General features: G+C 45.1%; 1 protein-coding gene across 4 annotated transcripts; it reads left to right on the forward strand.

The window, feature by feature from the left end:
- The first annotated feature begins 1,723 nt into the window (after positions 1–1,723).
- On the forward strand, positions 1,724–20,454 carry PRSS23 (serine protease 23). Of its 4 annotated transcripts, none has more exons than XM_041730434.1 (2): positions 1,724–1,853; positions 18,667–20,454. In XM_041730434.1, exon 2 carries the CDS (start codon positions 18,680–18,682, stop codon positions 19,814–19,816), a length of 1,137 nt encoding a protein of 378 aa, XP_041586368.1. In that variant the 5' UTR covers positions 1,724–1,853; positions 18,667–18,679; the 3' UTR covers positions 19,817–20,454. The 4 variants fall into 4 exon arrangements, with proteins under 4 accessions (XP_041586368.1, XP_041586369.1, XP_041586367.1 ...); XM_041730435.1 differs by lacking the exon at positions 1,724–1,853 and adding an exon at positions 10,590–10,791; XM_041730433.1 differs by lacking the exon at positions 1,724–1,853 and adding an exon at positions 11,031–11,181.
- The last annotated feature ends 5,455 nt before the right edge of the window (positions 20,455–25,909 follow it).

Raw genomic sequence — 25,909 nt, forward strand, 5'->3', positions numbered from 1 at the left:
TGATATGTGAGATACTCAATTTCCTTATTTTTTAAGCCAGTGTGAGTCAAGGTTTTCCATTACTTGTATCTAAAATCATCCCAGCACAAACAATATTAATTTAATATAATTTAATATTAATTTAACTTTCTGATATATAGATTTGGGGTAGAGTGTCCTGGGTTTGAATTCCCTTTCCAACACTTCAAACTAGAAATGTTACTTAACCATCTATAACTTAAGGGTTATTTGGTTAGATGCAATAAGTAGTGGGATGTGTCTGGTACATGGTAGATAATACATAGTGACTATTGTTAAGGTGAACTCTAACCATACCAATGTCATAAGCTCAGTGCAGAGCCTGACATGAGATTTGATCTCATAACCCTGAGATCATGACCTGAGCTGAAATCAAGAGTCAGAGGCTTAATGACTGAGTCACCTAGGTGCCCCCCTCCCAAATATATACACGTATATTTTTTTCTTTTCTTTCTTTCTTTCTTTCTTTCTTTCTAGAGAGAGAGAGAGAGGGGGGGGGAGGGGCAAAGGCAAGAGAGAAGAGAATCTCAAGGAGGCTTCATGCTCAATGTGGGGCTCGATTTCATGACCCCAAGATCATGATCTGAGCCGATATCAAGAGTCTGGTGCTTAATTGACTGAGCCACACAGGCACCCCCTCCCCAAAAATTTTTAATCCATAATTTTCACAAAACAACTTTATTGGTTCGCTCATCCTTTTTCCTCTAGTCAGGCAGGCATTAGAGCAGTACAAAGGTTGATTCCTATCAAGCTTAGATCAAGAAAACCCAACCTCTGAGTGAACCTCATTTTCCCAAAGCTTTGAGATCATTGGGCAGGGGATGAAAGGGTTGGTAATAAAATCACTATTGGAGCTAAAGTTGGGGGGCTGCTACCAAGGTTGGAATTTGCCTTGAAGTCAGCAATCAACTCTTCAAAGAGTAGTCTAATAAATCAAAAACTTGTCATTTATTTGTTTTTAATTTTCCTGCAGAAAGGTTTTAAGGATTTAATAGTTTAATTTTATTGCACTGTAACCAAAAGAGAGAGAGGGAGATACATTGCTATCTCTTGTCCTGAAAGGGAAGGTACCTAGACTAACCTCACTTTACCAATATGCTATTTATACAATGGTGAAGTCATCGTAGTTTAGGACTGGGCTGGGCCTTCCTGGGTCTTCCCAGATTAGAGCCGAGTGCCTTTTTCGTTTCAACATTAAAACAAAAAATACCATGGCATCTTGGAATGACTGGTGTCACATGGCTAAGAAGCATATTGGCAGCATAATCCCCAAACCACTCTGTTACCTAAGATCCTTCTGTTTGATGGAGTGGACTCACCACTTATCTGGAGAGTATGCCCTTCCTCTGACTATACACAGTTGTCCGATGAGGGCCTCTGCCAGCCTTGAGTAAAGAGACACCACATCTTTGTACCCCAGGAAAAGCCAGAGGACCCAAGCTCGGGTCCACTAGGAGAGTGTGAAGTTCAGGAGTGTAGTGACTTCAGAGCCACTTATTAATAGTGTTGGTTCATGTCTTGATTTTTCAGGTATAGGGGCAATAATGTGAACAACCAATTACAGATGCCACAGGATCTAGGGGCTCAGTGTTCTTCTCACTAATTTTAGTCTGCCGGAAACCCGGATAAAAAGTCACCCCTCCTTGAAGGAAGTCCCTACCTGCAGCTGCTGGTGTCAGTACAGGAATCTCCTCCCAGCATGACCTTCATTGCTCTCCAGAGCCCGGCACCCTCCAAACTTGCACTTCCTCCAAGAGCACAAGCTGCAGCAGAGGGTAGCTCTGTGGCCACGAGCTCCGAAAACCCCTTGACGACAACCCCTTGACTTCGTGAGGGTAAGTTCCCCACCCCACCCCCCAGGCTCCTATGAAAGGGCTTTCTCTTGCATCAGCTTCCCTGGTTCAGGCAGAGAGCTAGCCCGGCGCGGCACTCTGCAGGCTTTGAAGTGAAAAGAACAAGGGTGATTATTCTTGCGGTTTCCCTCATCTGTGTACCAAGGGCAGCGGGAGCCAGGTGATCCTGTGTTTGAAATAAAACAGGTTACTGATCTGAAAGAACAGGAAGCAAATTGCTCTGTAGACACAAACCCTCCTGCTTTACCCTCTGGCTGGCCATCCTGAATTTGCTTTCAAAACATGAGAAATAGAGGCCATTCCCAGGCATGGCTGTGGGGTGCTGGTCCTGGTGAGCTGGCTTGATTTTTTAGTAACTCCCTTTTCCACCGAGGGGAAGGAAAACCAGAAGCCTGAGGTTGTACCTAAGAAGTGCCAGGCCATTTGCTGAAAACGAAATAAGTTTCAGATTTAGCTCTTTGGCTTTTCGGTTGCCTGTATTCAAGGTCAGATTGACTGACGGACGATGTCAGTCAAAGCAGCCAAACTAGCTTTCCTCTTGTCTCCATTCAAAAGGGCTCCCCATCACCCATAAAATATTTTCTATGTGGGGTCTTGCTACAATAAGTGGGGTTTTGTTCCAGATGTGAAAGGGCTACCGAGTAACCAACAAAAGATCTCTTCCTCAATTAGCTTTTATAGTAGTAGCTATCCATAAAGTTGAGTAAATAATAATAGTAATAATAATAATAATAATGCTAAGTAACTAACCTGACTAGAGAACTAGGCACCATACAGCAGGTTACAATTTTGATACATTTCCTAATTTAATCCTCTCTATGATCCTCTGAGAAAAGGATTGTCACTACCCTATTTTGCAAATGAGGAAACAGAGGCTTTCCCAGTGTGTTGGCTATTTTCTGCCCACTCCCCAACCTCTCCAACCCCCCACCCCCACCCCGACCCTGGCAATTCCCCTGTCTCTGCCTTGCTCTGTATCCACAAGGCTGAGCTTTGCCCATGATACTACCACCCAGCTCTGTTATGAGCTGAGTTTGGCAGGCTCCAGAGATCAGAGAGTAGGAGGAGAAGAGGTCGGGTGTTTATGTTCCACTCCATCCCTCCTCCATGACGGTTTCCTTGCAATGGCTGAGGCCACTATGCAGCTCTGGCCATAGGTTCCCTCTGAGGAGGTCACCTCTTGGGGCTACAGCATTTCCTTCCATCTCCCACCTTAACAGTGGTGATGACTTCTCCCTGTTGCCAGATTTTGGGTGCCCTCTGTCCTTGTGTCTTCCTCAACCCTGTTCTCACCTCTACATGTAGCTACTTCCTGAAGTCTCTTCCTTTGAATCAATCAAGGGCAAATTGTGTTCCCATCAAGACTGCCAACTGACACATCCAGTAAAAGAAGTGCCGACCAGAGGTTCAAACCCAAAATATTCAGTGGTTGGGAAGAGGAAAGGTAAACTGATCATAAAAGAAATAAAATTAAAAGAGCTGTAAGAAAGTTGTAGGAAGTGGTATGGAAAAATCAAAGACCAACAAAAATACTTCGTAGAGGATGAGCCATTGTGCTAGACTTTTAATATATGAGTGGAATTGAGACAAGCAGTTATGAAGAAAAGAGTTGCAAATGCAAACAAAAGCACTGATACAGAAAAGCACAAACCACATTTTGGGAACAAAAGTGGTTTAGGGCCATAAATGGAGCAAGCTTATGGATAGTGTTTCTCAAACTGTGTCCTACAAAACTCTACTGTTCAATGAATGTTCTACCATATTGGAAAAAAAAAAAAAGAGTCCACAGTCAAATAAGATTGGATAACTTTGATATAAAGGAACTTAACTAGGTTTCTCCACTCAGGACTTCTCAGAGCATTTGAAAGGCCAATATGCATATTTGACTTTTTTTTCCCCATGGATAATCTATTTTAACATCTTCTAGAAGTGTGGGAGGAAATAGAGTTTGGGAAACATGTATTGTCCAATAAGATTTACAATCTTGTGGGAGTCCCGAGCAGCCAGAAGTCAGAGCATATTCCAAAGTGTTCTGCAGAAAGTCAATGGGAATGTTACAAACTGAGCAAATATTCTTAAAACGCCATCATGTAGCCATAATATGAGTCATGAAATGTAACAAGCAGCCCAAATGGAAACTGAATGTGTTATCCTGACATACCCTTTAAGGGTAAGAATGGTGGAAGGCATCAAATAGAAATTCGGATTTATATCCTGGAAAACACTGGAGCCCTAATGGTAAAATTGTATATGCAATGTGTTCTGCTGCTAGTGACAAGCATGCCAAAGGGTCTCAGGCCTGATATTTTAAGCAGATTAGAATTTCACTTATTAATTTGTTCAATTGTTTGTTAGTAAAAATCAGTTGAGTCTTACTATGAGCTAGGTTCTCCGCTAAACTATAGAGGAAAAACCACGAAGACAAGAAAGAAAAACAAGACAGAGTTTCTGCTGATAAAGAGCTCAGGACCACTTGAAGTTGAACACATAAATATGTACAGTTGACCCTTGAATCATGCCAGGGGTATGGGGTGCTGTATCCACAGTACTGTACTGTATTTATTGAGAAAGTCTGCATGTAAGTGGACCCACATAGTTCAAACCAGTGTTGTTTAAAGGTCAGCTCTAGTTACAATTTATGATATGTCAATACAATTCACTAAAAGCATAGAGGATGAGCTTATATATCTAGCAATGAAGGATTTGGAAAGCCGAAGAAAAGAGTTGATATTTGAGTTTGAAGACAAGTAAAATTTGCCATAAGAAAAAGAAGAAAACTCTTGAATGACATTGATTTTTACCATCCAGAACCCCATATTTAACTATATAAAAGCTTGCTCAGTATAAGACTGAAAAGAGAAAATCCAGTATAGATAAATATAAACATAAAAACAAAGGAATTCCACCCTCCAAATGCCTTTTAAAGTTACAGAGATTTGGGGGAAAATTTTATTGCATAAAGGTAAAGAGAATATCAAAAGATTATTAATGTCTATTTCAAGGTCAACAGCTCTGCTGCTTCTCGAATTAAAGGGAGAAAAAACCCTTTATCTTCCCTTTTGTTCTTGCTCACAAGATCCAGTAAGCAAGTCAGAATACATCAGAGAAGCCGAGGGCTGGCCTCTGGAGACTTTCTGAATTGAACCAGAGAAAATGAGAAACACATAGTTATTTCAAAATGTTTCTAATTTTTCAGTTTAGAATAGTGCCCACAGTTTACAGGAAATTGCTAGTGCCAAAGCCTGTTTTTCTTCCTGATAATTTTAAATTGCTATATTCTTTTAAGTAGGATTAGAGTAGAGCTTTTCTTTGCTGTGCAGCAATTTTTTTAAGGGCACCATGTGTACCGATGCAACAATTTACAGCTACTTTCCATATTAACCTTTTACATATTGTACCTTCACATATTTATATTCAGACTGTGCTTATATTTCTAAACACTTCTAAACATTACTCTAAAAATGAGTAATCTACACTTAACAAAAGAGGAATTTATTTTTTATTTATTTATTTATTTTTTTTAAGAGGAATTTTTAAAAAGTTTAAGTGTGATGTAAATACAGTTGTTTTATTAAATGCTATAAAGATTGGGGGTTTTTGGTTGTTCTTTTTTGCTAGCTTGTCAAAAGACTATGGTTAATTATAGGAGTTTGTTGTGGTTCTATTTTTTACCATGTAAGATTTTAAATCCACCAATATAAGAAAAAAATCTGGTTTTGCCCTCAAAAACCCTGACAAACATGCAGACCTGGTAATATCACTGGCTCAATAGATGTTTGCAGAATAAATAACTGATGGTACCACAGGGGAGCATGGAAGAGGAGACAAAAAAAATTTACAACCTTGGCTCCCATTTGAATCTATAATTTTTCCTAAACTCAATTCTAAGAAACTCTTTGTTGCTACAGAACAGAGTTATAAAAGACTTGAGAGTGGTTGAACAGGAATCCTGATAATTTCTTCTTAGAAAGCCTGCATTAAACTTTTTAGCATCAATGCTACACCAGTTTGACTGATTCATTCATTCATTCATTCATTCATTCATTCAACATATTTTAAAACACTTATTAAGCATGCACAACAGTGGTAGTAGTAATTATAATAGCGTTAATACCAGGTAAGTTCAATTTATTTTGTGCCGAGCCCATGCCATGCCGAGCCCATGCCATGAGCTTTGTACTGATTGAATCCTTACAATGTAGCCCTCACAGATGAAAAAAATGAGTCATTAAAAATCACCTATTTGTCCATGGCCACCCAGAGACTAAATGAATTTGAAATTGGATCCAAGAAAGTCTGATTCCAGGGTTCCATATGTTTTGCTATGCCAGGATCCCATGATAGGGGTGCCCGACAGATAGCAAAACACATAGATCATCCTCCTGCAAGGATTCCAGCGTCATAGACTCAAAGGCTGTAAGAGCAGGTGATCTAGGCTCTCTTCCTACAAATGAGAAATAAGGCTGGCATGTGAAGTGATTTACCCAAGGTCACATAGAAGGGTTTAGAATGCCATCCCTACACCCCACCAATCTCTCCTCTGTTGTCTCTCATTTCATCTCTCACTACACGGAGCTGGCAAGACCTCCTTAACTGAGTAAACTAGGTCCATATTATCCACCACAGAAGAAGCCACATTATGGCCAGAGAAACCATATGGAAATTATTTTTAAGTATATAAATATATCCCCTTAGAAATAATCCTCATTGATAACTTTCGAACAGACTTAAATTGTTGAGACTGCATATGGATCTTAGAGTCATGAAAAACTGCATTTAGGAGTTTTGATTTAGAGTTGGTGTTGGGTCTCTCACCTACCTGCTACTCTAAGCTTCCAACCATCTTTCAGCCCCATCTTGCCTGATACTCTAAAGCCATTTAACAGGACATTACTTAGTGATGGCAGATTTGGAACAAAAGGAAGATAGAATCCACTGAAACAATGTTTAGAGCTGGAGCGACATCAGCAGCTGATTCAACCTCCTTATTGTAAGCTCGAGAAAAGGCAGGTCAGGGAAGCAACACAACATAATGAGAAAAAGAGTCCACCAGTTAGTTCACTGGAGACCAGATTCTTACTAGCAGATACCCTGTATTGCAAAGCTTCAGTTCCACCTATGGATAAAGTGTGTCTGTGATTGGGGGCTAATGAAATGCCTGAATATGAATTGAGGAAGCTCAGGCATTGTTGGAAAAGAACTTACCTACTGCCACAAAGAAGCTTGATTCTCTTGCAGAAGAACTTGACTTTTTTGAGATCAATTTACTACCACAGAAGTCAATATGGCCGTGGTTTATAATTGGGATGTAAAAGAAAGAATAAGAAAAAAAAAAAAAAAAGACGCTTCTACCAAGAACAAAGCATAATGCTGGCAATTAGAAATGTGGTTCTGTTTTCCAAACATGTTATTTTGAATATCCCAAAGTTTATCCCTAAAGGTTTACGTGACTTTGATTTTTTAACAGCAAGAATTATAATTAAAACTCCCTTAAAAAGACTTTAAAAAGATGAATGAAAAAGATGAAAGAGTGGAACAGACTGGGCAGAAGTCACAGCCACGTTACTCAGTAGTGTAACACTGGGTATCTTACTCAACCACTCTGGACCTCAGTCTTCTCACCTGCAAAATGGGGATAATCCTCATCTCTATTTTTTTGTTTGTGTTGAAGATTATATACAATAAAGTGTATTTCACACTACCTGGCACATAGTATGCATTCAACAAACACTAGTTATAATTACTACAATCCAGTGCTAGTTCTGCTCCTTTTGTTCACCCCCTGATTTGCTCATTTATACAGTAGAGGAACTCAACGAGATAAAGTTTGTTAAAGCCTTGATCAGATCTTCATCTGTTAACCTCCACCTCCATCACTTCTTTTTTTTTTTTAAAGATTTTATTTATTTATTCATGATAGTCACACACACACACACACACACACACACACACACAGAGGCAAAGACATAGGCAGAGGGAGAAGCAGGCTCCATATAGGGAGCTTGACGTGGGGTTCGATCCCAGGTCTCCAGGGTTGCGCCCTGGGCCAAAGACAGGCGCTAAACCGCTGCACCACCCAGGGATCCCCACCTCCATCACTTCTTGAAAGCCGGAGTGGGAATGAATGATTCCCTCTTCCATGTTCTCTAGCTGGAGCCTGATTCAGTCTATATCTCACTTGCTCCTGTATTTGATTTCTTTTTTAATTTATATCCATAGCACACATTCCTTGAGGTGAGGGAGATCTGCTCTCCCTCTCATAGTCACCTTACACAGAGTGTGCACTTAGGAAATGTGGAGGCCTTGCCCTGGATGTATTTTCTAACAATTGAATTGCTATGCATATGAGAAGTATCTGAGAATTATGATCATAGATTTGAACTGAGTTCTTAAGAAGCAATGAATTTTGTTTTTTCTGGTTTTGTTTTTGTTTTGGGGGCTGGAAGGTAGGGCAAATACACAAAGAAAATATCTAAGCACAGCAGGAGGACATCTGCTACTTGCACAGGACATTCCTCTTGGAGGTCAAAGTCCTCTAAAGATCTGTTGCTCGTGTTCTTGTGGCAATGGCCAGGATAACCTAAGAGCTGTGAGGTAACCTCTCATCAGGAGTGGGTGGTGCTCTTTCAAGCCCTGAGTTCCCAGGGATCATTGGTAGTTACAGCTTCTTTGGGGAGGGAGCATTAGACCTGAGACTAGTTGTGGGAGTGGTGATAGGGAAGAGATGTGCTCCTGGGTCCTTTTGTGCCTCAGTTTCTCTCTCTGAATGATGGGAATCATTTTATTTTCTACCATCCTATCTCCCCTAATTGTTACAATGTAATTTTTTAAACTGTCAGTGTTTGTTAATGGAGCAATGAATGTTAATGTGGGTTGGGGTCGTGCTGAAAGAGTCAATCCAAAGCAGAGCTAAGGCATGTTCTTTTCATATAACAGATGTAACAGCAGCTAACATTTGTTAAAGGCTTACTATATGTCAGGCAGTGTGCTAAGCATTTTATGTGTATTAATTCATTCTAAATCTCAAAACAACCCTATAAGGTAGTCTCCATTTTAAAGAGAAGGAAACTGAGGCACAGAAAGGTTAAGCCAAAAGCTACACAGCTAATAAGTGACAGAGCCCAGAATAGTACTTACATGGTTGAATGCCTCTGGTGCACTCTTAATTATGTTGCTATAGTGTCTTCCTGTGGCCATCTCTAATTTGGTGCCTATCACCTTGGTTTGCATGTAATAGGTGCTCAATAAATATTTGTTGCATTGGGGTAAAACTAATGAAACTCAAGCGTGGTTGAGAAGCCTCTCCCATCTTCCTCTCCTTCCAATTACAACTCCAGCTCCTCTATTAAGTAAGGAATTTGGCTTTTAAAGCTGTCTAATTGGGAGCTAGGGACCCTAGAAATCCATAATTAACTTTTTTCATAGTTTTCATGTAAAATGAATACAAACACATTCTGGATCATTGGAATAACCATCTAATACCAAGAACTGCCTTGTGATCTCAGTGTCTATGTGGGCTGTGCCTTGGCGCCAAGAGTTACAAGTTTATCGGTTACGCTATTAAGAAAGGAATAGCACAGGGGCACCTGGTGGGCTCAGTTGGTTAAGCATCTGCCTGCGGCCCAGGTCATGATCCCAGGGTTCTGAGATCCAGCCCTGCATTGGGCTCCCCGCTCAGTGGGGAGCCTGCTTCTCCCTCTCTCTCTGCCCCTCCCCCATCATGTTCTGTTCTTACTTGCCCTGCTCTCTAATAAATAAATAAAAATCTTAAAAGAAAAGGAAAAGGAATACCACAACATTAACCTCTAAATGATATATTAGAGTCAAGTGAAAGCCAGATATTATAATGACAAAGGGTGTGAGCAAAGGTGTGGTTGCTGGAACAGAGGAAAGATATGAGAAAACTGTGTCGGTACCGTGCACTTGACACACCATGAGAGGGGTAAAGCCACACAGAACCCAAATGTAGCCCTATCTGGCCAGTCAGTACTACATGATGCTGGTATAGTTGGGTAGTAAACATTACTAATTCAATGTTACTGTTTTGGGAGGGGATTTTTATATATAATTTATAAATTTGCTTTGGCTTTATTCCAGAATCGTTCATAAGCTGTAACATAAATTTGTATCTGATTTAATGTTTATATACAGTAAGTAACATCATGAAGGAAACTAAGCTAATACTGGGGAGGTTTGAGGACTTGGCCTTAAGATAGTGGAGAGTGTCAATTCCTCTCCCATCTGAGAACCACCACACCGCAGCCCACGGGGGGGCTCTCCTGTTTAAAGCTGCTTAGAACAGCGAACACCGACACGTCAGTTGTATCCTTAGCCCCTTGGCGTGAGGGAGCGCGGAGACCCTCCCTCCCTTTGAGGGCGGAGAGGACAGCGAAGGGGCCACACCGAGGAGGTGGCCTCGGCGCACCGGGGCAGGTCTAATCCTGCGAACTTCAGCTCCTGATGTGACTCGGGGGTCGTCTGCAGCTTCCCCACCGCGGCGGGTCACGCGTAAAGCTGGCTCGCGGCGGGACCGGGTCCGCGTCCTGGCTTCTAAGTACCGAGGGCTGCGGAGAGAGGGCAAAGCCGGCACCGCGGGCAGGCGGGGGCAGGCGGGGGCAGGCGGGGCAGGCGGGGCAGGCGGGGCAGGCGGGGCAGGCGGGGGCAGGCGGGGCAGGCGGGGCAGGCGGGGCAGGCGGCCGGGCGCGGGGGCGGCTCCACCGGCTGGTGCGCCCCGGAGAGGCTGGGGCGGTGCGCTCGCGGCCCCCCGCCCCCCGCGCCCCCGCGCCCCGCGCCCCCCGCAGCTCTGCGTCCCTCGCAGGCACCTGAGGCCGGGGGCAGGCCCTCGCTCATGCCCTGAAAACCCCAAAGCACAGAGTTTTCGCGACTCGTCCAATGTGCCGAGGGGCTCCCCACGCCCCAGGTACAGCCCGCGGGCCCGGCGAGCAGGCGGCGGAGGCCCGAGGCTCGCTCGGGAGGCTGCGCCCCAGCCCCGGGGGTGCGCGCGGCGCCGGGCGGGCCCTCGGCGGGACCCGGGCGGGCGGGGGCGGGGGCGGGGGCGCGCGGGCCGGTGCGGGGGCGGGGGCGGGGGCGGGGGCGGGGGCGGGCGCGCGGCTTCCCCGAGGCCGGAGGCGGGGCGGGCGGGCCCCGGGAGGCGCGGGAGGCGCGGGGGGCGGACCCGCCCGCTGCCGGCGCCGCTCGCTCGCACTCGGTCGCGCCGCGGGGCAGGCATGGGAGCGGCGCGCGCCCTCCCGGCGCCCACACCTGTCTGAGCGGCGCAGCGAGCCGCGGCCCCGGCGGGCTGCTCGGCGCGGTGAGTGCGGGCGCGGCCGGGGGGGCGCGGGGCGCGGGGGCGGCAGCGGCGGGACAAAGGGCGGGCGCGCGCGGCGGGGGCGCGGCGGGGCCCGGGGCTGCGGGGCTGCGGGGCTGCGGGGCGGGGGCTGCGGGGCCGGGGGCTGCGGGGCTGCGTTCCCGCGGGTCCCCGGGCGGCGGGCGTTAGCGACGGGCTGGAGGTGCCGGCGCGGGCTCGGGGCGCGGACAGCACCCGCCGCCGCCCCTCGGCTCCTGGGGGCCCTGCCTCTGGGTCCCTCTGGCCACGGGACCGGACGCCTCGTAGCCGGGGACGGGCAGCAGCGCAGGTGCGGAGCAGGCGGACCATCGAGGGGCCCGTGCTGCTGAGGACGGCCGCGGGCTCACCGGCGGTGGAAGCGGAGGCTTCTTCCTCGGCCTGTGGACGCACGTCACGAGTTCACTTGTAAATAAAAGTTTGAAAAGTTTAAGAATTGTCTTGGGAGAGGAGGGAGAATTATTTCAGTAAAGGAAAACCACCACCCCCCTCCAGGATGCAGGTTAGGGTTGCCTTGCGACACCTCAGGAAAAAAAGCAAAAAAGCGGCTGCTAGGGACCCCGCGTGTGTCACCGCCCTGGGGCGACCCCGTGGCACTTGGGAAAGAGAAGCAGCCCCTGCTGGTGGAGGGCCCCAGGCTGTGGAGGGCTCCAGGCTGCGGTGGGCTCCCTTCCTCCGCCCCAGCCTGGACTGGACTGGAGGGCTCCCCGGGTGCGCCTCGGGGGCAGAGAGGCCAAGGCCAGAGTTGCCCTCTGGGGGCCACGCAGGAAAGACTTGACTTTAGATAGTTTGAGGTCCGCTGAGGCCAAAGCCTAATGCCAATTAATATGAGGATATTTACTGCACTTGTGTCGGGCTCCTCTTCATGCACAGGAACATTTAAAATAGGCCACAGGACGTGTCTCTGGAGAAGCCTTGACAGGAGCGAATTGGAGGTGGAGTGGGGAGAAGCAATTTAGGAGAAATGCTATAAAAGCCACTGTGTTTACTTGTGATGTCTGATCACGTGCACACCTGCTGCATTTGAAGAAATTGTTTCACTTGTGTTTTTCCCACCTAAACAGTCAGGAGATGACCTGGCATACTTTGCTGTAGTGAACTGGAAAGGAAGCATTCTTCCCAGGTAACTAATAGGGATCTCATTTTTGTAACACTGGCAGCTTACTCAGGTAGGTGGTGAATACGGGTGTGTTTTTCCGTCTAGGATAAGTGCCACGGTGCCCATTAGTGGGTCTGAGAATGTGACTGGCCGCAGTCTGCAGGGTTTAAGAGTCTCAGGTTCTCCCACGTATTTCTTCTCATGGATCCCCGAGGATTCAGTCCACCGGGCGTGATTCATGGGTAACTCCCACTGGCTCCGGGGAGCTCCTTCCTCCTGGGCTCACCACTGACAGGTCTATACACTGTTCTTGTTCTGCCACCAGGTCTGCCCCAAGCTCACTAGGGTGGTGCGTTTTGCCTAAAAGCTGATAGAGGAGAAGTTAAACTTCTTTTGACCACAAGACTGTGTGCAGGGTGGCTGGGCTTGTAAACGCGCTGCCTTTCTTTCCTGTAGGGGCTGTAATTCTTAAACCATTATGTGATTAGGTCTGTTTTCCTTTAACAGTTCTTTGACTCAGGAAAATGAGGGCAAGCCTGGCTGCAGAGGGCTCACAGAGCTTTGTTCGCTTTTAGGTATTTGCTTTAGGAATTAGCGTGGTTTCACTGGTCAGTATTCCTGGCCACAGAGTCCGTGGAAAACCCTTTGTTATCCTTCCAGATGGTGTCCAAAACTTTTATCTCTACAGACTTTCCCACTGTTTGTTTCGACATGACTGTTTATAGTAGTCACAGGAATTCATCTGTTGGACAATAGAGAATGTATGTCCTAAGGATTAGATTTTTTTTTTTTCTCCCAGCACTTGTTTGCTATAGGAGTTAAGTCGTTCTCCCAAACACTTGCCCTCTTGAGGAGACCTGTGTCATTGCCGTTTTGAAGAGGAAGGTGTGGAGCAGTTTCAGTGACCAGTCTCCAAGCGGATGGTGCTGGTTTGTTTGTTTCTGATAATGTCCCTTCATCATTAGATTATCAGTGGATTTGTGAAGTAGCAGCATCCTCATAAAATATAAATATTTTTAGACGAATGGACTGCAGGACAGTGGCTCCTATTGAGTGATGGGGCACGGAATGTGTAACTCTTGTGAGTCAGATACACGGAGTTGGGAAAGAAATAGTTTTTGCATTAATAAAACCTTAATTTTTCATTCTACTTTATCAGTCAGGTGAAGTGATACATGAGAATAGTTGAGAACTTTGAGAAAGGATTATGTATGTGAGGAATCTTTATCCAGTAAAGGCTTAGTCCTAGAAATGAAATGTTGGAGGCCTGAATTTTCTCCATCTGGATTTAGATAGAGCAAGGATAAGATTTGGAAGATAAGATTTGGAAGTCTTCATTCTCGGTTTTGTGTTGTTGTTTTTTTTTTTTTTTTTTTTTGAAGGAGTACCTATTTCAGACAGTTCTGTAAGAGTAAGGTGATTCATTTGTGAAGGCAAGAAAGAATTTCAAGTTAATGGAATTTATTAGTTACCTTTTCTGATAGTGAGATTATAAATGTTATTATATCTGTTTCCATCCTAGAGTGTTTGTTTAAATAAACTTAAAAGGGGCGCCTGGGTGGCTCAGTGGGTAAAGCATCTGCCTTTGGCTCAGGTCATGATCCCAGGGTCCTGGGATCCAGCCCCATGTGGGGCTCCCTGCTCAGAGGAGAGCCTGCTGCTCCCCCTGCTCGTTCGGTCTCTTGCTTTCTCTGTCAAATAAATAAAATATTCTAAATAAATAAATTAAATAAGCTTAAATGGGCATAGTACAGGCTTGCTTAGAGTTTATAAAAATGAAAACAATAATTGTCTCCTGGGACGTTATTACCAGGTGAGTTGAGAAATGCATGCAAAGCCACCAACCTAATTTTAAAGCATCACAGTTATTGGTGTGTATTAATAGGAAAGGGGTCAGGGTAGGGTGTGAATGCCCCAGGAAAGGGCCTTGGCGGGTGAGATTTCCCCCCTGGCACTTTTCTGAGAGCCGGCACACCCAACCATCCTTCTTCTCCATTCTTGAAAGCTGCCCTCTGCTGGAGGCCTTTGTTTGCTTGATGAGGGAAATCTTGTCTCCTAGATTGGCAAGAGATTAGCAAGATACATTTTCCTTTTCCCCTCTGCTCCTGGCCTTCTCAATTCTGTGAGTGCGGGCTCCCAGACACTAAAGGATGGTGCAGACTCCATTTGTATACAGCCTACCGCTTGCACTGGACTTTTGTGACCCTGGAAAATGATAATATTAGGGAATCCTGGACCTGAAAAGACCAGCACTGAAAAGCTAAAGAGATCATCCAGTTCAGGTTGCCATTCAGAATAGTTTCTAAACTACCCTGAACACATATTTGATAAAGGGGTGAGCAGTTTCTGAAGTGCGTAACCTTAACACAGATGGCAGCTTAAACCCATTTGGGAGCCTGAGAACAGATGACTTGATCTCCCAGTTTACAATCAGGAAAAAACCATTGTAATCGCACACCTAAAACTAATATCACTATACTTCAGGAAAACTTTAAAAATAACAATAAAAACGCTTTATCAGTTTGGAATAACTTGACCTGCATTGGTCTGTACTAATTTCTAAATCTGAATGCAAGTATTTTTAAAGGCAATTTTATAGCTTTCTGAGTTACAAAGAAAATCTAATCAAGATAGAGAACCCCAGGACAAGATCTTATCACAAGTTAATGTGTTCAGTTTAAGCAATAATGTAGGGAACTTGTAGGCAATGTTTCAGACTAATAGAAGTTTGTGTTTTTGAGGTATCCAAAAAAGTTTATTTCTAAAGACTTAGATCTTTACCTGTTGGTTTAGCAGTCCTTACAGATGGCTGACTTCTCCTTCACTGGCTAAATGATCAGAATTTAAGTTGTAAGGACTCTGAATTAGTAATACTATTGAACGAATGTTGACTGTTAATTAGATGATATTTTATCCAGAATATTGATATTCCATGGAGAATAGTAATATCCTAATGATCTGCGGTAGGCTCTTTAGCATTATCTACCAGGATCCTGTGATTTGTAAATGATCCCAAAGGTTCTTGGCACAGTGGTTTGTCATTTCTCTGAGGAACAAATTCAATCCTGCATGTTGGGAGGCTAGAGTGAGGCCGTGGCCATTGAGGGAGCCTAGCTAAGTGCCCAGCCTCGTGCCCACGAAAAGACTGGTCTCCATTTCTTCAGACCCACGAACTCTCAGGAACTGGTTACAAAACATTTTTTGAAAGATTGATATTTAAAACAACAACAACAACAACAAAAACCAAGCCCTCACTGTGAGATAAGACATGCTTCAAGGACTTCGAATATTTTTTAAAAATAGGTTTGCTGTAGAGGCAGAGCACTTGGAAAAGTGAAATGTAGAGTTAATTTTGCCTAAGAGGAGGTTAGTTCGTTAAGACAGAGTTCCTAGTTAAATATTTTACTTTTTTTTAATTTTAATTTTTTTTTTTTTTTTCTAATTTACGATAGTCACAGAGAGAGAGAGGCAGAGACACAGGCAGAGGGAGAAGCAGGCTCCATGCACCGGGAGCCCGACGTGGGATTCGATCCTGGGTCTCCAGGATCGTGCCCTGGGCCAAAGGCAGGTGCCAAACTGCTGCGCCACCCAGGGATCCCTAGTTAAATATTTTAGACTCCTTCCTGCCCTTCTCTTCCATGACGTCCTTGCCAATGAACTATTTCAATGTTTCGATAAAGACAAATGCCACTGGAGGAATTCTGCTGCAGTAGATAATCTGGGCTCTGCAGTCCAGGATCCAACTCACATATAAATTTCCAATTTGAGAATTGAAGATGTGTGCCCTAGATGATGACCCTGCGAGCATTCTCTAACTGCTGGTTTCTTCCTGCACATTGCAAAGATTACCTACAGCTTATGATAACCCAGAGCATAATAACGTCTCACCTCCTCCTCTCTCTCTCCCCCAAGAATCACATTTTGAGAACAGGAACACTTGGCAGCTCTGACCTCTGGATCCTGTGTTTTGTTTCTTAGATAAGCTGAAGTCAAACTTGGCCTGACAGTATTAGCAGTATTAGTCAGTATTAGCAGGCATCAACATTCACCATGGTAATCTAAGGGAGGAGGAGATGGTCGGAGACGTACACATCACACTTGGCAGGAATTCTGCCGTGGGGGCATTTAGTTACCCAGACAGTGACTTACATAGAGAAGACACCATCCAGGAACTAGATATGTTTAAGAACGGAGTCCTGAGCCAGGAGATAGGAATAATCAGATACAGAGCCATCTCCTAAAGTTTCCTAACGGGTTGTCCTCACCACACCTAGGCCACCCCTGAAGTCCCCACTGGGGAGGGGGGCTTTATGAGCATCAGGATCCTTTCCTTCATCTACTTAGAGCCTTTAGTTGTGATGGTATCCAAACCCCCCCGCCCCACACATGCAAATATGGGTATGCACACAGACCCCATGGTTTCAAGGATTTAGAGAAACCACGAGATATCTCTCCTCCCCACAGAAGGGCCCAGGGACTCTTCCTATTGGGAAAAAAGGAAAGAAACAATCTCAAAGAATCAGGGAGTCCCAAGGAATTACCTTTTCCAGGAGCTCATGCCTGTTTCATCCCATCTCTGTTTTCTCTGATAGAAGTGGAATCAGAGAGAATCAAGCAAAAAGAGGCCAGAAGTGGGGCAGGGAGGGGAGGGGGGGGGTGGGGATGCACACTTCTTAGTAATAGTGGGTGTGGATATTGGGAATACGGATTGGCATGCTCAGCTGGCCTAGATCAGATCAAGGGGATTTTCCAGTTTATGTAAAAGAAAGCAGAAAACACCCAAAAGTTGCCAACAGGTCTATACTCTCAAGAGGAAGAGAATGGGGACTAGGGGATGGATGGTTTCTTCCTGACTCCTGCTGCTAGGTTCCAAAGTCTTGGAGACCTGACCCCTCCCTGTCCTCCTTTTGGGAAGCACTCCATCCTGAGCAAATTACCCTACTCCCTACCCGCTACATCAGCTCCTCCGGAACAGAAGATGCACAACCAGTCAGAGCTAACTTGCCCTTGAGTGTTTATGAAAGTACTCCCAATCTGTTTTTCATTGTTGTTTTTCTTGTGGCATGATTGATCCAGCTCTTTTAACATACATTTCAGGATAAAATCCAAACTTCTTCATTTAGTGTATGGAGCCTTGCATAATATGGCTTTTGCCCACTGCCTCCACCACCTCTTGTCTTCCACCCTTCCTGGGCTTAGTATAATTTCTGAAATGACTTGCACTGTTGCATGTCTTTGTGTCCTTGCATATGACTATCCCTTTCACTCTGTCTTATATTATCTAACTTCTCCTCACCTTTAACACCCACCTCTAGCATCATCTCCCCTGGATCTCCTGTTTTTGTGACTCCCCACAGCTGGATTTCATGCCTTTTTCCTGAGTGGCCACATCATCCACATACATCTCTGTCACTAGCACTCAGCATGCCTCATTGAAAAAATGTGGTTTTTGTAGCCATACTAATCCTTCATTCACTCTTCGATGAATACAAGTACTCATTCGGTAAATCCATTCAATAAATCTTTGTTGAGCGCTAGCATAGGCCCAAATTCAAGGCATTCAGATGAGCCAGGAACACAGATACAGAGACCTGAAAGGTAACAGCAGTAAAGTTCACAATGTGCTACCCAATGCTACGTTAGAGCTTCAGGTCTTTGACAGAGATCCCAATAGCCTACAACAAAATCCAAAGGAAGAAGTATCTTGTTTGTTAGAGGCCTGGCGACTCTGAAACTAAACTTATAATAGTTAGGTCTGTTTTAAATTCAAGCAAAAGTCTCATGCCCTCCTTGGAATCAGCATTTAGAAGTGACAGGAATCCCAGTAAGTGTGACACTGGAGCTATCTATCTCTCCTTAATGCCTTGATGCCTTGGTCACTCAGTTTACTGTGTCATTTACATTTACATGAGCAAGTCGCTCAGAAGATTTTCCAAGTACACGCTATACTGAGAACAGGCAGAAAGAAGGAAAGAAGGGCAGGTGGACCAGGGAGGTAGGAGGGGACAAAGGCTCCAAGCACAGAGAAGGCTCAAAATTGCACAGAAACCCAGGCTGGTGGAGCAGCTCCTCTGGGGCTTAATGGCCGCTGGCACTCTGCCTTGTGCTGGGCCATCATTGGGGCATCTTCCACGTAGAAGGGAATGAGCACCCCATTTCACCTTGAGCACGGCAGAGTTCCCAGGTCGAGCCTTGTGTTGTGAGACCATTATCTCGGGATTCCTCTCCACACCCTGATTCCTGAGGAGGGTTCACAGACTTAGAAACAATGACAGGCACGCTGCCGGGCTGCTTCCTCCATCAGCCAGTGCTCAGCCCTTGCCCTGCTGACCTGCTTATCTTTGTTCCTACAGAGTGGTGCTCAGCATGGCGGGGATTCCAGGGCTCCTCTTCCTCCTCCTCCTCCTCCTCTGTGCTGTCGGGCAGGTGAGCCCCTCTGGCGCCCACTGGAAACCCACTTGGCCTGCTTATCGCCTCCCGGTGGTCTTGCCCCAGTCCACCCTCCACTTAGGTAAGCCAGACTTTGGGGCCGAAGCCAAATTGGAAGTGTCCTCCTCATGCGGACCCCAGTGTCATAAGGGCACCCCGCTGCCCACCTATGAAGAGGCCAAGCAGTACCTATCCTATGAGACACTCTATGCCAACGGCAGCCGCACCGAGACGCAGGTGGGCATTTATGTCCTCAGTGGTGGCAGTGGGGGGCAAGAGTCTTCGCGAAAGGCTCGGAGGAAGCGGCAGATCTATGGCTACGACAGCAGATTCAGCATTTTTGGGAAGGACTTCTTGCTCAACTACCCCTTTTCGACCTCAGTGAAGTTATCCACAGGCTGCACGGGCACCCTGGTGGCAGAGAGGCATGTCCTTACCGCTGCCCATTGCATCCACGATGGGAAGACCTACGTGAAAGGAACCCAGAAACTTCGAGTGGGCTTCCTGAAGCCCAAGTTTAAAGATGGTGGTCGGGGGGCCAACAGCTCCAGCTCTGCCATTCCGGAGAAGATGAAGTTTCAGTGGATCCGGGTGAAACGCACCCACGTGCCCAAGGGTTGGATCAAAGGCAACGCCAATGACATTGGTATGGATTATGACTATGCCCTCCTAGAACTCAAAAAGCCCCACAAGAGAAAGTTCATGAAGATCGGCGTGAGCCCTCCCGCCAAGCAGCTGCCAGGGGGCCGAATCCACTTCTCTGGTTATGACAATGACCGACCAGGCAACTTGGTATACCGCTTCTGTGATGTCAAGGATGAGACCTATGACCTGCTCTACCAGCAGTGTGATGCCCAGCCCGGGGCCAGCGGCTCTGGAGTCTACGTGAGGATGTGGAAGAGGCAGCAGCAGAAGTGGGAGCGAAAAATCATTGGCATCTTTTCAGGGCACCAGTGGGTAGACATGAATGGCTCTCCACAGGATTTCAACGTGGCTGTTAGAATCACCCCTCTCAAATATGCCCAGATTTGCTATTGGATTAAAGGGAACTACCTGGATTGTAGGGAGGGGTGACACGGTGTTCCTTCCTGGCAGCACTTAATGGTCTTCATGTATGTATTTTAGGAGAGGCCAAATGTTGTCATTGGGGTGTGTGTGTGTGTGTGTGTGTGTGTGTGTGTGGTGTGTGGACTGTGTCATATTATCTTTTACCTGATTTTTTAAAGTTGCAAGATGATTGGCTTTATTATTTGAAAACTGGTTTGTGTATCATTTATCATTTCAGGAGTTTAAAGGCACACTTTTGCATAGAAATTTTTAAAAAACCATACTGATGTTTGGGATAATAGAGAATATTTAGCAAGAAAGTTAATCCTTCAATTTTTGAGAACTTTGATTTTTATTTCATCTGAACTTTTGTGTCCAAGGTTTATACTAAATATGTGGCATACGGGAGATATAAATTCTTAAATTCTTATGTGTGTATATATGTGTGTTTTCTCTTGAGATTCATTTGAGTTTTTTTTTTTTTTTAATGCCTAATCACTAACATTTCCATGTTCCCCACCGCATACAACTTTTAGGAACCTTCACAATACTTCAACAGGCAGGTATGATATTTTGGATTTGGAGGCATTTGCACAGTAGTCCTCGATAAATGAAATAATTTGTTGACTATATTGGTACACGTATTAAACTATATCTTACACTAAGTCAGTATCCGAAGCTGCTTTCAGTTTTGAAATGGTTTCTTTCCCAAAGGTGGTTGCTCTATTTTTGAGAAAGGCGCGGCATATGGTCCTGTCAGCTTTGTGACTCATCAGAGTAGGCAAGAGTATTTATGCCAATCCTTCCATTTAACGGGATTTTACTCACGTTTCTTGAACTAGCTATTTTCCAGGAGACAATAATCAGGGCCTAATGAGAGCAAGCTATATCACTTCCCAGCTAACAATTGTGGTCACGCTAAAAACAATCATTTCATTTTACCCCTGGAGTAGAACACATCTCATGTTTTATCATCTGGATGGAGTGATTTAAAATGAATTAAATTCCAGAGAACAATGGACGCATTGCTTGGCAGATGTCACAACAGAATAACCACTTGTTTGGAGCCTGGCACAGTCACACAACCTAATCAAAATTATTCTACGGAGTTTGCAGTGCACTTTCAGGGAGCCGCATACTGGTGTAATTTGGAAACTTTTCTCTTTCACTTTACTTATATTTTATAGTAAAAATATTTGGATGGTGCTTTAAGAAAAACCAAGAGGACTTTTTTTCCACTAGCTTTAAAGGGGCCTCTTTTACTCGGATACTTTAGGCTACAGGCACATATAATCAACTACAGTAATAAAAATGGAAATTGAGAGAATGCAGAGTGGATCAGAATCTTTACTCCAGCAAATGTCTTTAGGAATGTTTTATCAATATGATAATCAGAGTTTATAAAGAAAAGACTTTGACTTATTTTATGTTTTCATCTTATGCTTCTTGGCCTGAGTGTGTCTTCCTAAATATATCAATTGGGGAGTGGGGGGTGGAGAGCAAATGGATTACAGGGCAGATGTTTGCTGGGCTTGTGCCCTTAGGTGATACCAGCCTGAATTGGGACTATCTGTGAGGACATTCAGATATGGCACTGAAGCTTTAGTTTTTTCTGGGTGGCTTTTGGCTTGTGTTTTTTGTGCATTTCGGTCGAGAATAATCCTGATAAGACACTCACCAAATGTACAACTGTAGTGCTTTCTTCAAATCATCTAAGAAAATACTATGCATAGCACAGAGATGTGGGGCTGCCAGGATTCTTCTGAGTTCTAGTACAATTTGCTTTGAAATCTAGCAGGAGTATAACATGAGGAAGAAGAGAGATCTGTATCCCTGTGTTTGGTACTGGGGGAGAAGGGGAATTGTTTTTGCTTTCACTTGATGGAAAAAGAAGTTCACTGAACGCTTAGACTGGACTAATTTAAAAAAGATGCTGCTTTTATGAAGCACCTGATTTCTTGATTTTGATTTTTTGCAAAGTTGAAACTTTCCTCAGCAAAGGTAGGTAGTGGCACAAAATCAAAACAATATCAATGTTAGGTTCACAAATAGGTGTAGTTTACTAAAGAATGATACTCACATTCTATGTACCACATAATTCATAGATAGTAAAATAACTCAACATGACCGTTTTTTCAGTGGTAATAAAAGGAAGCATGGTATTGTTGTGGAATTTGAAATAAAAAAAAGAACGGACTCTCATGATACTAACATAGTGTTTTACATGTATTAGTTATACATTGTAAGGATTTATTTCTAGTAAGGCCAGTAGAACAACATTCCTAAAGAGTGTGCCATAAACACTCATCCCTCCAGATTTTCTACCAAGAACAAAAAGGGCACCCTCTCTGAGGAGGAGGGAGATGCCTCTCAGTACTCCCTTTCCTTATCAGGGATTCACTTGCCTGTTTGCACCTTGAAAGTTCTAAGAAGTCCTGTAGGAAAGAGACATGATAATGTTTTAAAGGTGCATTTCAATAAAGATCTTTGATCGCTGAACCCTTGTTTTCTCATATAATGCTTCTGAGCCCAGTTAGTGTTCTAATAAATACATGTTGGGAATCACTGTAGCAGCCCTTGGTTAAGCTGACTGAGCGGAAAGTATGATGAGCCCCTAGTGGCCATCAGGTGGCAGTGCCTTTGGGATTTGGCCAGAACACAGTTTCCAGATTTCAAAATGTTCCATGGTAGAACGGGAGACAATAAACTTGCAAATCATTTGTTGCTGAGAGTCAGAAGGTTATGGCAGAATTAGAGACATTTTTTTTTCCCCATAGAACTTATTCAGAATTTTGAATTTTAGGGACGTGTGGGTGGCTCAGCGGTTGAGCGTCTGCCTTCAGCTCAGGGTATGGTCCGCAGGGTCCAGAAGCAGGGAGCCTGCTTCTCCCTCTGCCTGTGTCTCTGCCTCTCTCTCTCTCTCTGTAGCTCTCATGAATAAGTAAATAAAATCTTTTTTAAAAAAGAATTTTGAATTTTAGAAAGGAGCTGGTCCCCCAAAATGGAAAAATAGGGCTAAAGAGAAAAAGAAATACGAGCCAGCCAGTAATGGAGTTGTATGTGTATTTTTTTGGACCAAAAATGAATTGGAGAAAAAATGGGAGTACATTAGAACATCGAGATCATCCTCTTCTCTTTGTGTGTGACTCATCTCCCTGCTCAGAAGGGCAAGCCCCCAGGGACACCTGGGTCAGTATTTAAGGTTGTGATCTCTAACACCTACCCGCGTCTTTGGTCCAGAACTTATTGAGGATGACAAGCCTGCACTGGAATAAACACCTTCTGTCCTATGTACCATGCACTACTGAAGGGTAGGCAGCCTCCCAGGGGGCCAGGGGAGTCCTGATGGCAGTCCTCATCACTTGCTCTCCAGGGGCTGGACAGAGTCCTGGCAGAGAGTCTAGCAGATGGTCCCTGTACTGGCCTGACTCTCCTTGCTTCATCTGAGTTCTTTTCGTGCCCAATCCTTTTCTCAGCCCTTGTTACAAACCACCTCAAGAATGCCTTGAAGTTGCCACTGTCAACAGGCTTCTATAGCCGTTTAATTTCTCATCCAGAATGGAGCTCTTTTGAGACCGAATGGGAATTCTGTGAATAACAAGGCTAGGACAGCAGGATGTGCCAGGTCTGTCCCAGGAAATCCAGCAGGTCTGCTCACCCTAACTGGTAAGCCCTTCAAAGCGCTGTGTGGAATGCAGACGACAGCCATCCCAGGTAACTGGGAGCCATGGTGGGGCTGCAGCCTCCTGACTGTCTCATCTCGGCTTGCACTGTGCTTCCTACTGCATGTCTTCTTTGCCTGGAGTGGCATTCTGAGGGCCTCCAGTGGGGGAAGGACATTTATAAATCCTTTTGATGGGGTGGCATCCAGATCAGAGAGGTGGTAAACATGGACCATCTCTAGCAGATAACATCTGTTCTTAGTCTGCTGTTGTCCCAGGGGAAGAAAGAAGCCAGCTTCCAGGATAAGAATAAGGCTAAAAGCTGGGACAGCAGACTGGTGTAGGAACATGATGGCCTTGAAGTTGGGCAGACTGATTCCTAGTTGCCTGGTTCCTTTTGGGGAATAAATCTCAATACAGTTTAATTTAAAACTTAAAACCCTCCTATCTGATTCAGAGATCCTCTCTCTTCTAGGTCTGGCTCCTCCAGTGGGCTATGGTGGAGCAGAGAAAGAGGGAAAGGCAACTGTCTATGTCCTCTCCTCAGTGATTGTAGCTTCTCAGGTAACACCAGCTCTTCCATCCTCCTTAGCTTATACCTCTAGTGATGTAACCTCTGCCTCCTTCTGTTGAGACACACTTACGTGGCAGACATCCCCCTCAAGTGGTGAACCAGCAAAATGACCCCAAGCCCAGGCTTGTTACACATAAGCTGCTTATCGAAATTCGGGGTGTGGGGAGAGAATGTTCCAGGCTGAGGGAGCTGGAATGTGAGGGCTCCTAGCAGGATCAAATTTGGTCTGTTCAAGAGGTGAAATAAGTGAGGGGAATTAAAAAGCAGAAACTTCTAGCTAGAAAATAAATCATGGGGATGTTATGACAGCACAGTGACTGTAATTAAAAATATGCAACTGCATTGCATATTTGAAAGTTGCTAAGAGTAGATCTTAAAAGTTCTCATCACAGGAAAAAGATTTGTTATTACTACGTATGGTGACAGACATTAACTAGACTTGTGATCATTTCATAACAAATAGAAATCTACAATTATTATGTTGTATACCTGAAGCTAATATATATCATATGTCTGTTATACCTCAATTCAAAAAAGAAAAAAAGAATGACACTTAGGTTTGAGGCCTGAGCATCCAGGTAGATTCCAGGAACCATCTGCTGAGATGGTTAGGACTGGGGAAGGGAATAGGTTATAGGATCAGGGAAGTGAAAATCAAGAATTTTCGTGGTGGTCATATTAAGTTTGAAAGAACAGACACCCAAGTGGAGGGACGCCTTGGGCAGTTCCGTCAGTTGAGCCTCAATTTGATTTCGGCTCAGGTCGTGATCTCTGGGTCCGGGGACCTTGGGCTCCATCCACACTCAGTAGGGAATCTGATTCTCCTTCCTCTGCCCCTCCCAACGTGACATCTCTCTCTCTTTCTAAGATAAATAAATCTTTTTTAAAAAGGAAAAAAAAAAATAGACACCCAAGTGGAGATGTCAGGTAAGCACTCCTAACTGTTCAGTAAGGATCTCTGCTTGTGAAATTCAGTAGAAGGATCCTGAATCAGCATGTGGGATTTAAAACTTCAGAGCGAGATTACATCTCCAGGAGAAGATGAGGCTTGAAAATAGGATTGAGGACAGATTCCTGGTCCACCAATGTTTAGAGGCTGGGTTCACCCAGGAGGGGGAAGGGGAGGAGGGCGCAGCCCAGAAGCTGGGAGGAAGCAGCCCATGAGGTCACAGGAAAATCACGAAAATGTGGTCTCACAGAAGCCAAGAGAAGAAAGTCTGAAAGTCTCGTGGGTGAGACGGGAGGGCAGAGGGCCAGGTTGCGTTTAGAAATGTCCCTTGGGCTGCGCTGGGCAAGGCAACGGGGCGGCGGGCAGGAGACCAGGGAGGGGCCTCGTGGTCCTCCAAGCAGAAGGTCCCCTGCGCATCTCCAGCTCCCCCTGTGTGAGCGCAGGCGGTGCTTCGGCCGTGCCTGGCATGACATTAACGGAACCCTCCCTGGGAGCCTGGGGACAGCTCTACGGGTAGGAGGTGCAAGGATCCGGGGTCACACCCTCCCTGGGGGAATCGGGCTTTGAAGGGCCAGGGAAACACGGGCTTAGGGAGGTCCAGGGGCTGCTGTTCCCTCCTGCCCAGCCTGCTCTTCTCGAGGGTGGAAAGTGCACGATGACTCTTCAGTGTGGTATTTGTGTGTGGGTGTGTGTGTGCGTGCGTGCATATACCAAGTGTGTAAAAATATCAAGTGTCCCTTAGTCTTGATTTATTACTGCCCCTTGTCTTCAGACTTTAAAAGGACTCAGGCAGGGGCCCCTGGCTGGCTCAGTCAGTAGAGCATGTGACTCTTAATCTTGGAGTTGTGAGTTCGAGCCACATGTTGAGTGGAGATGACAAGAAAATAAAAAAATTAAATAAAGTAAAATAAAATAAAGGACTAAGGCACTCTCTT

Source organism: Vulpes lagopus, chromosome 15 (genome assembly GCF_018345385.1).
Source record: "Vulpes lagopus strain Blue_001 chromosome 15, ASM1834538v1, whole genome shotgun sequence".
Classification (NCBI taxonomy): domain Eukaryota; kingdom Metazoa; phylum Chordata; class Mammalia; order Carnivora; family Canidae; genus Vulpes; species Vulpes lagopus.

Excerpts from the sequence above, each read along its gene's own strand:
- PRSS23 (XM_041730434.1), top strand. The coding sequence starts at position 18,680 with ATGGCGGGGATTCCAGGGCTCCTCTTCCTCCTCCTCCTCCTCCTCTGT.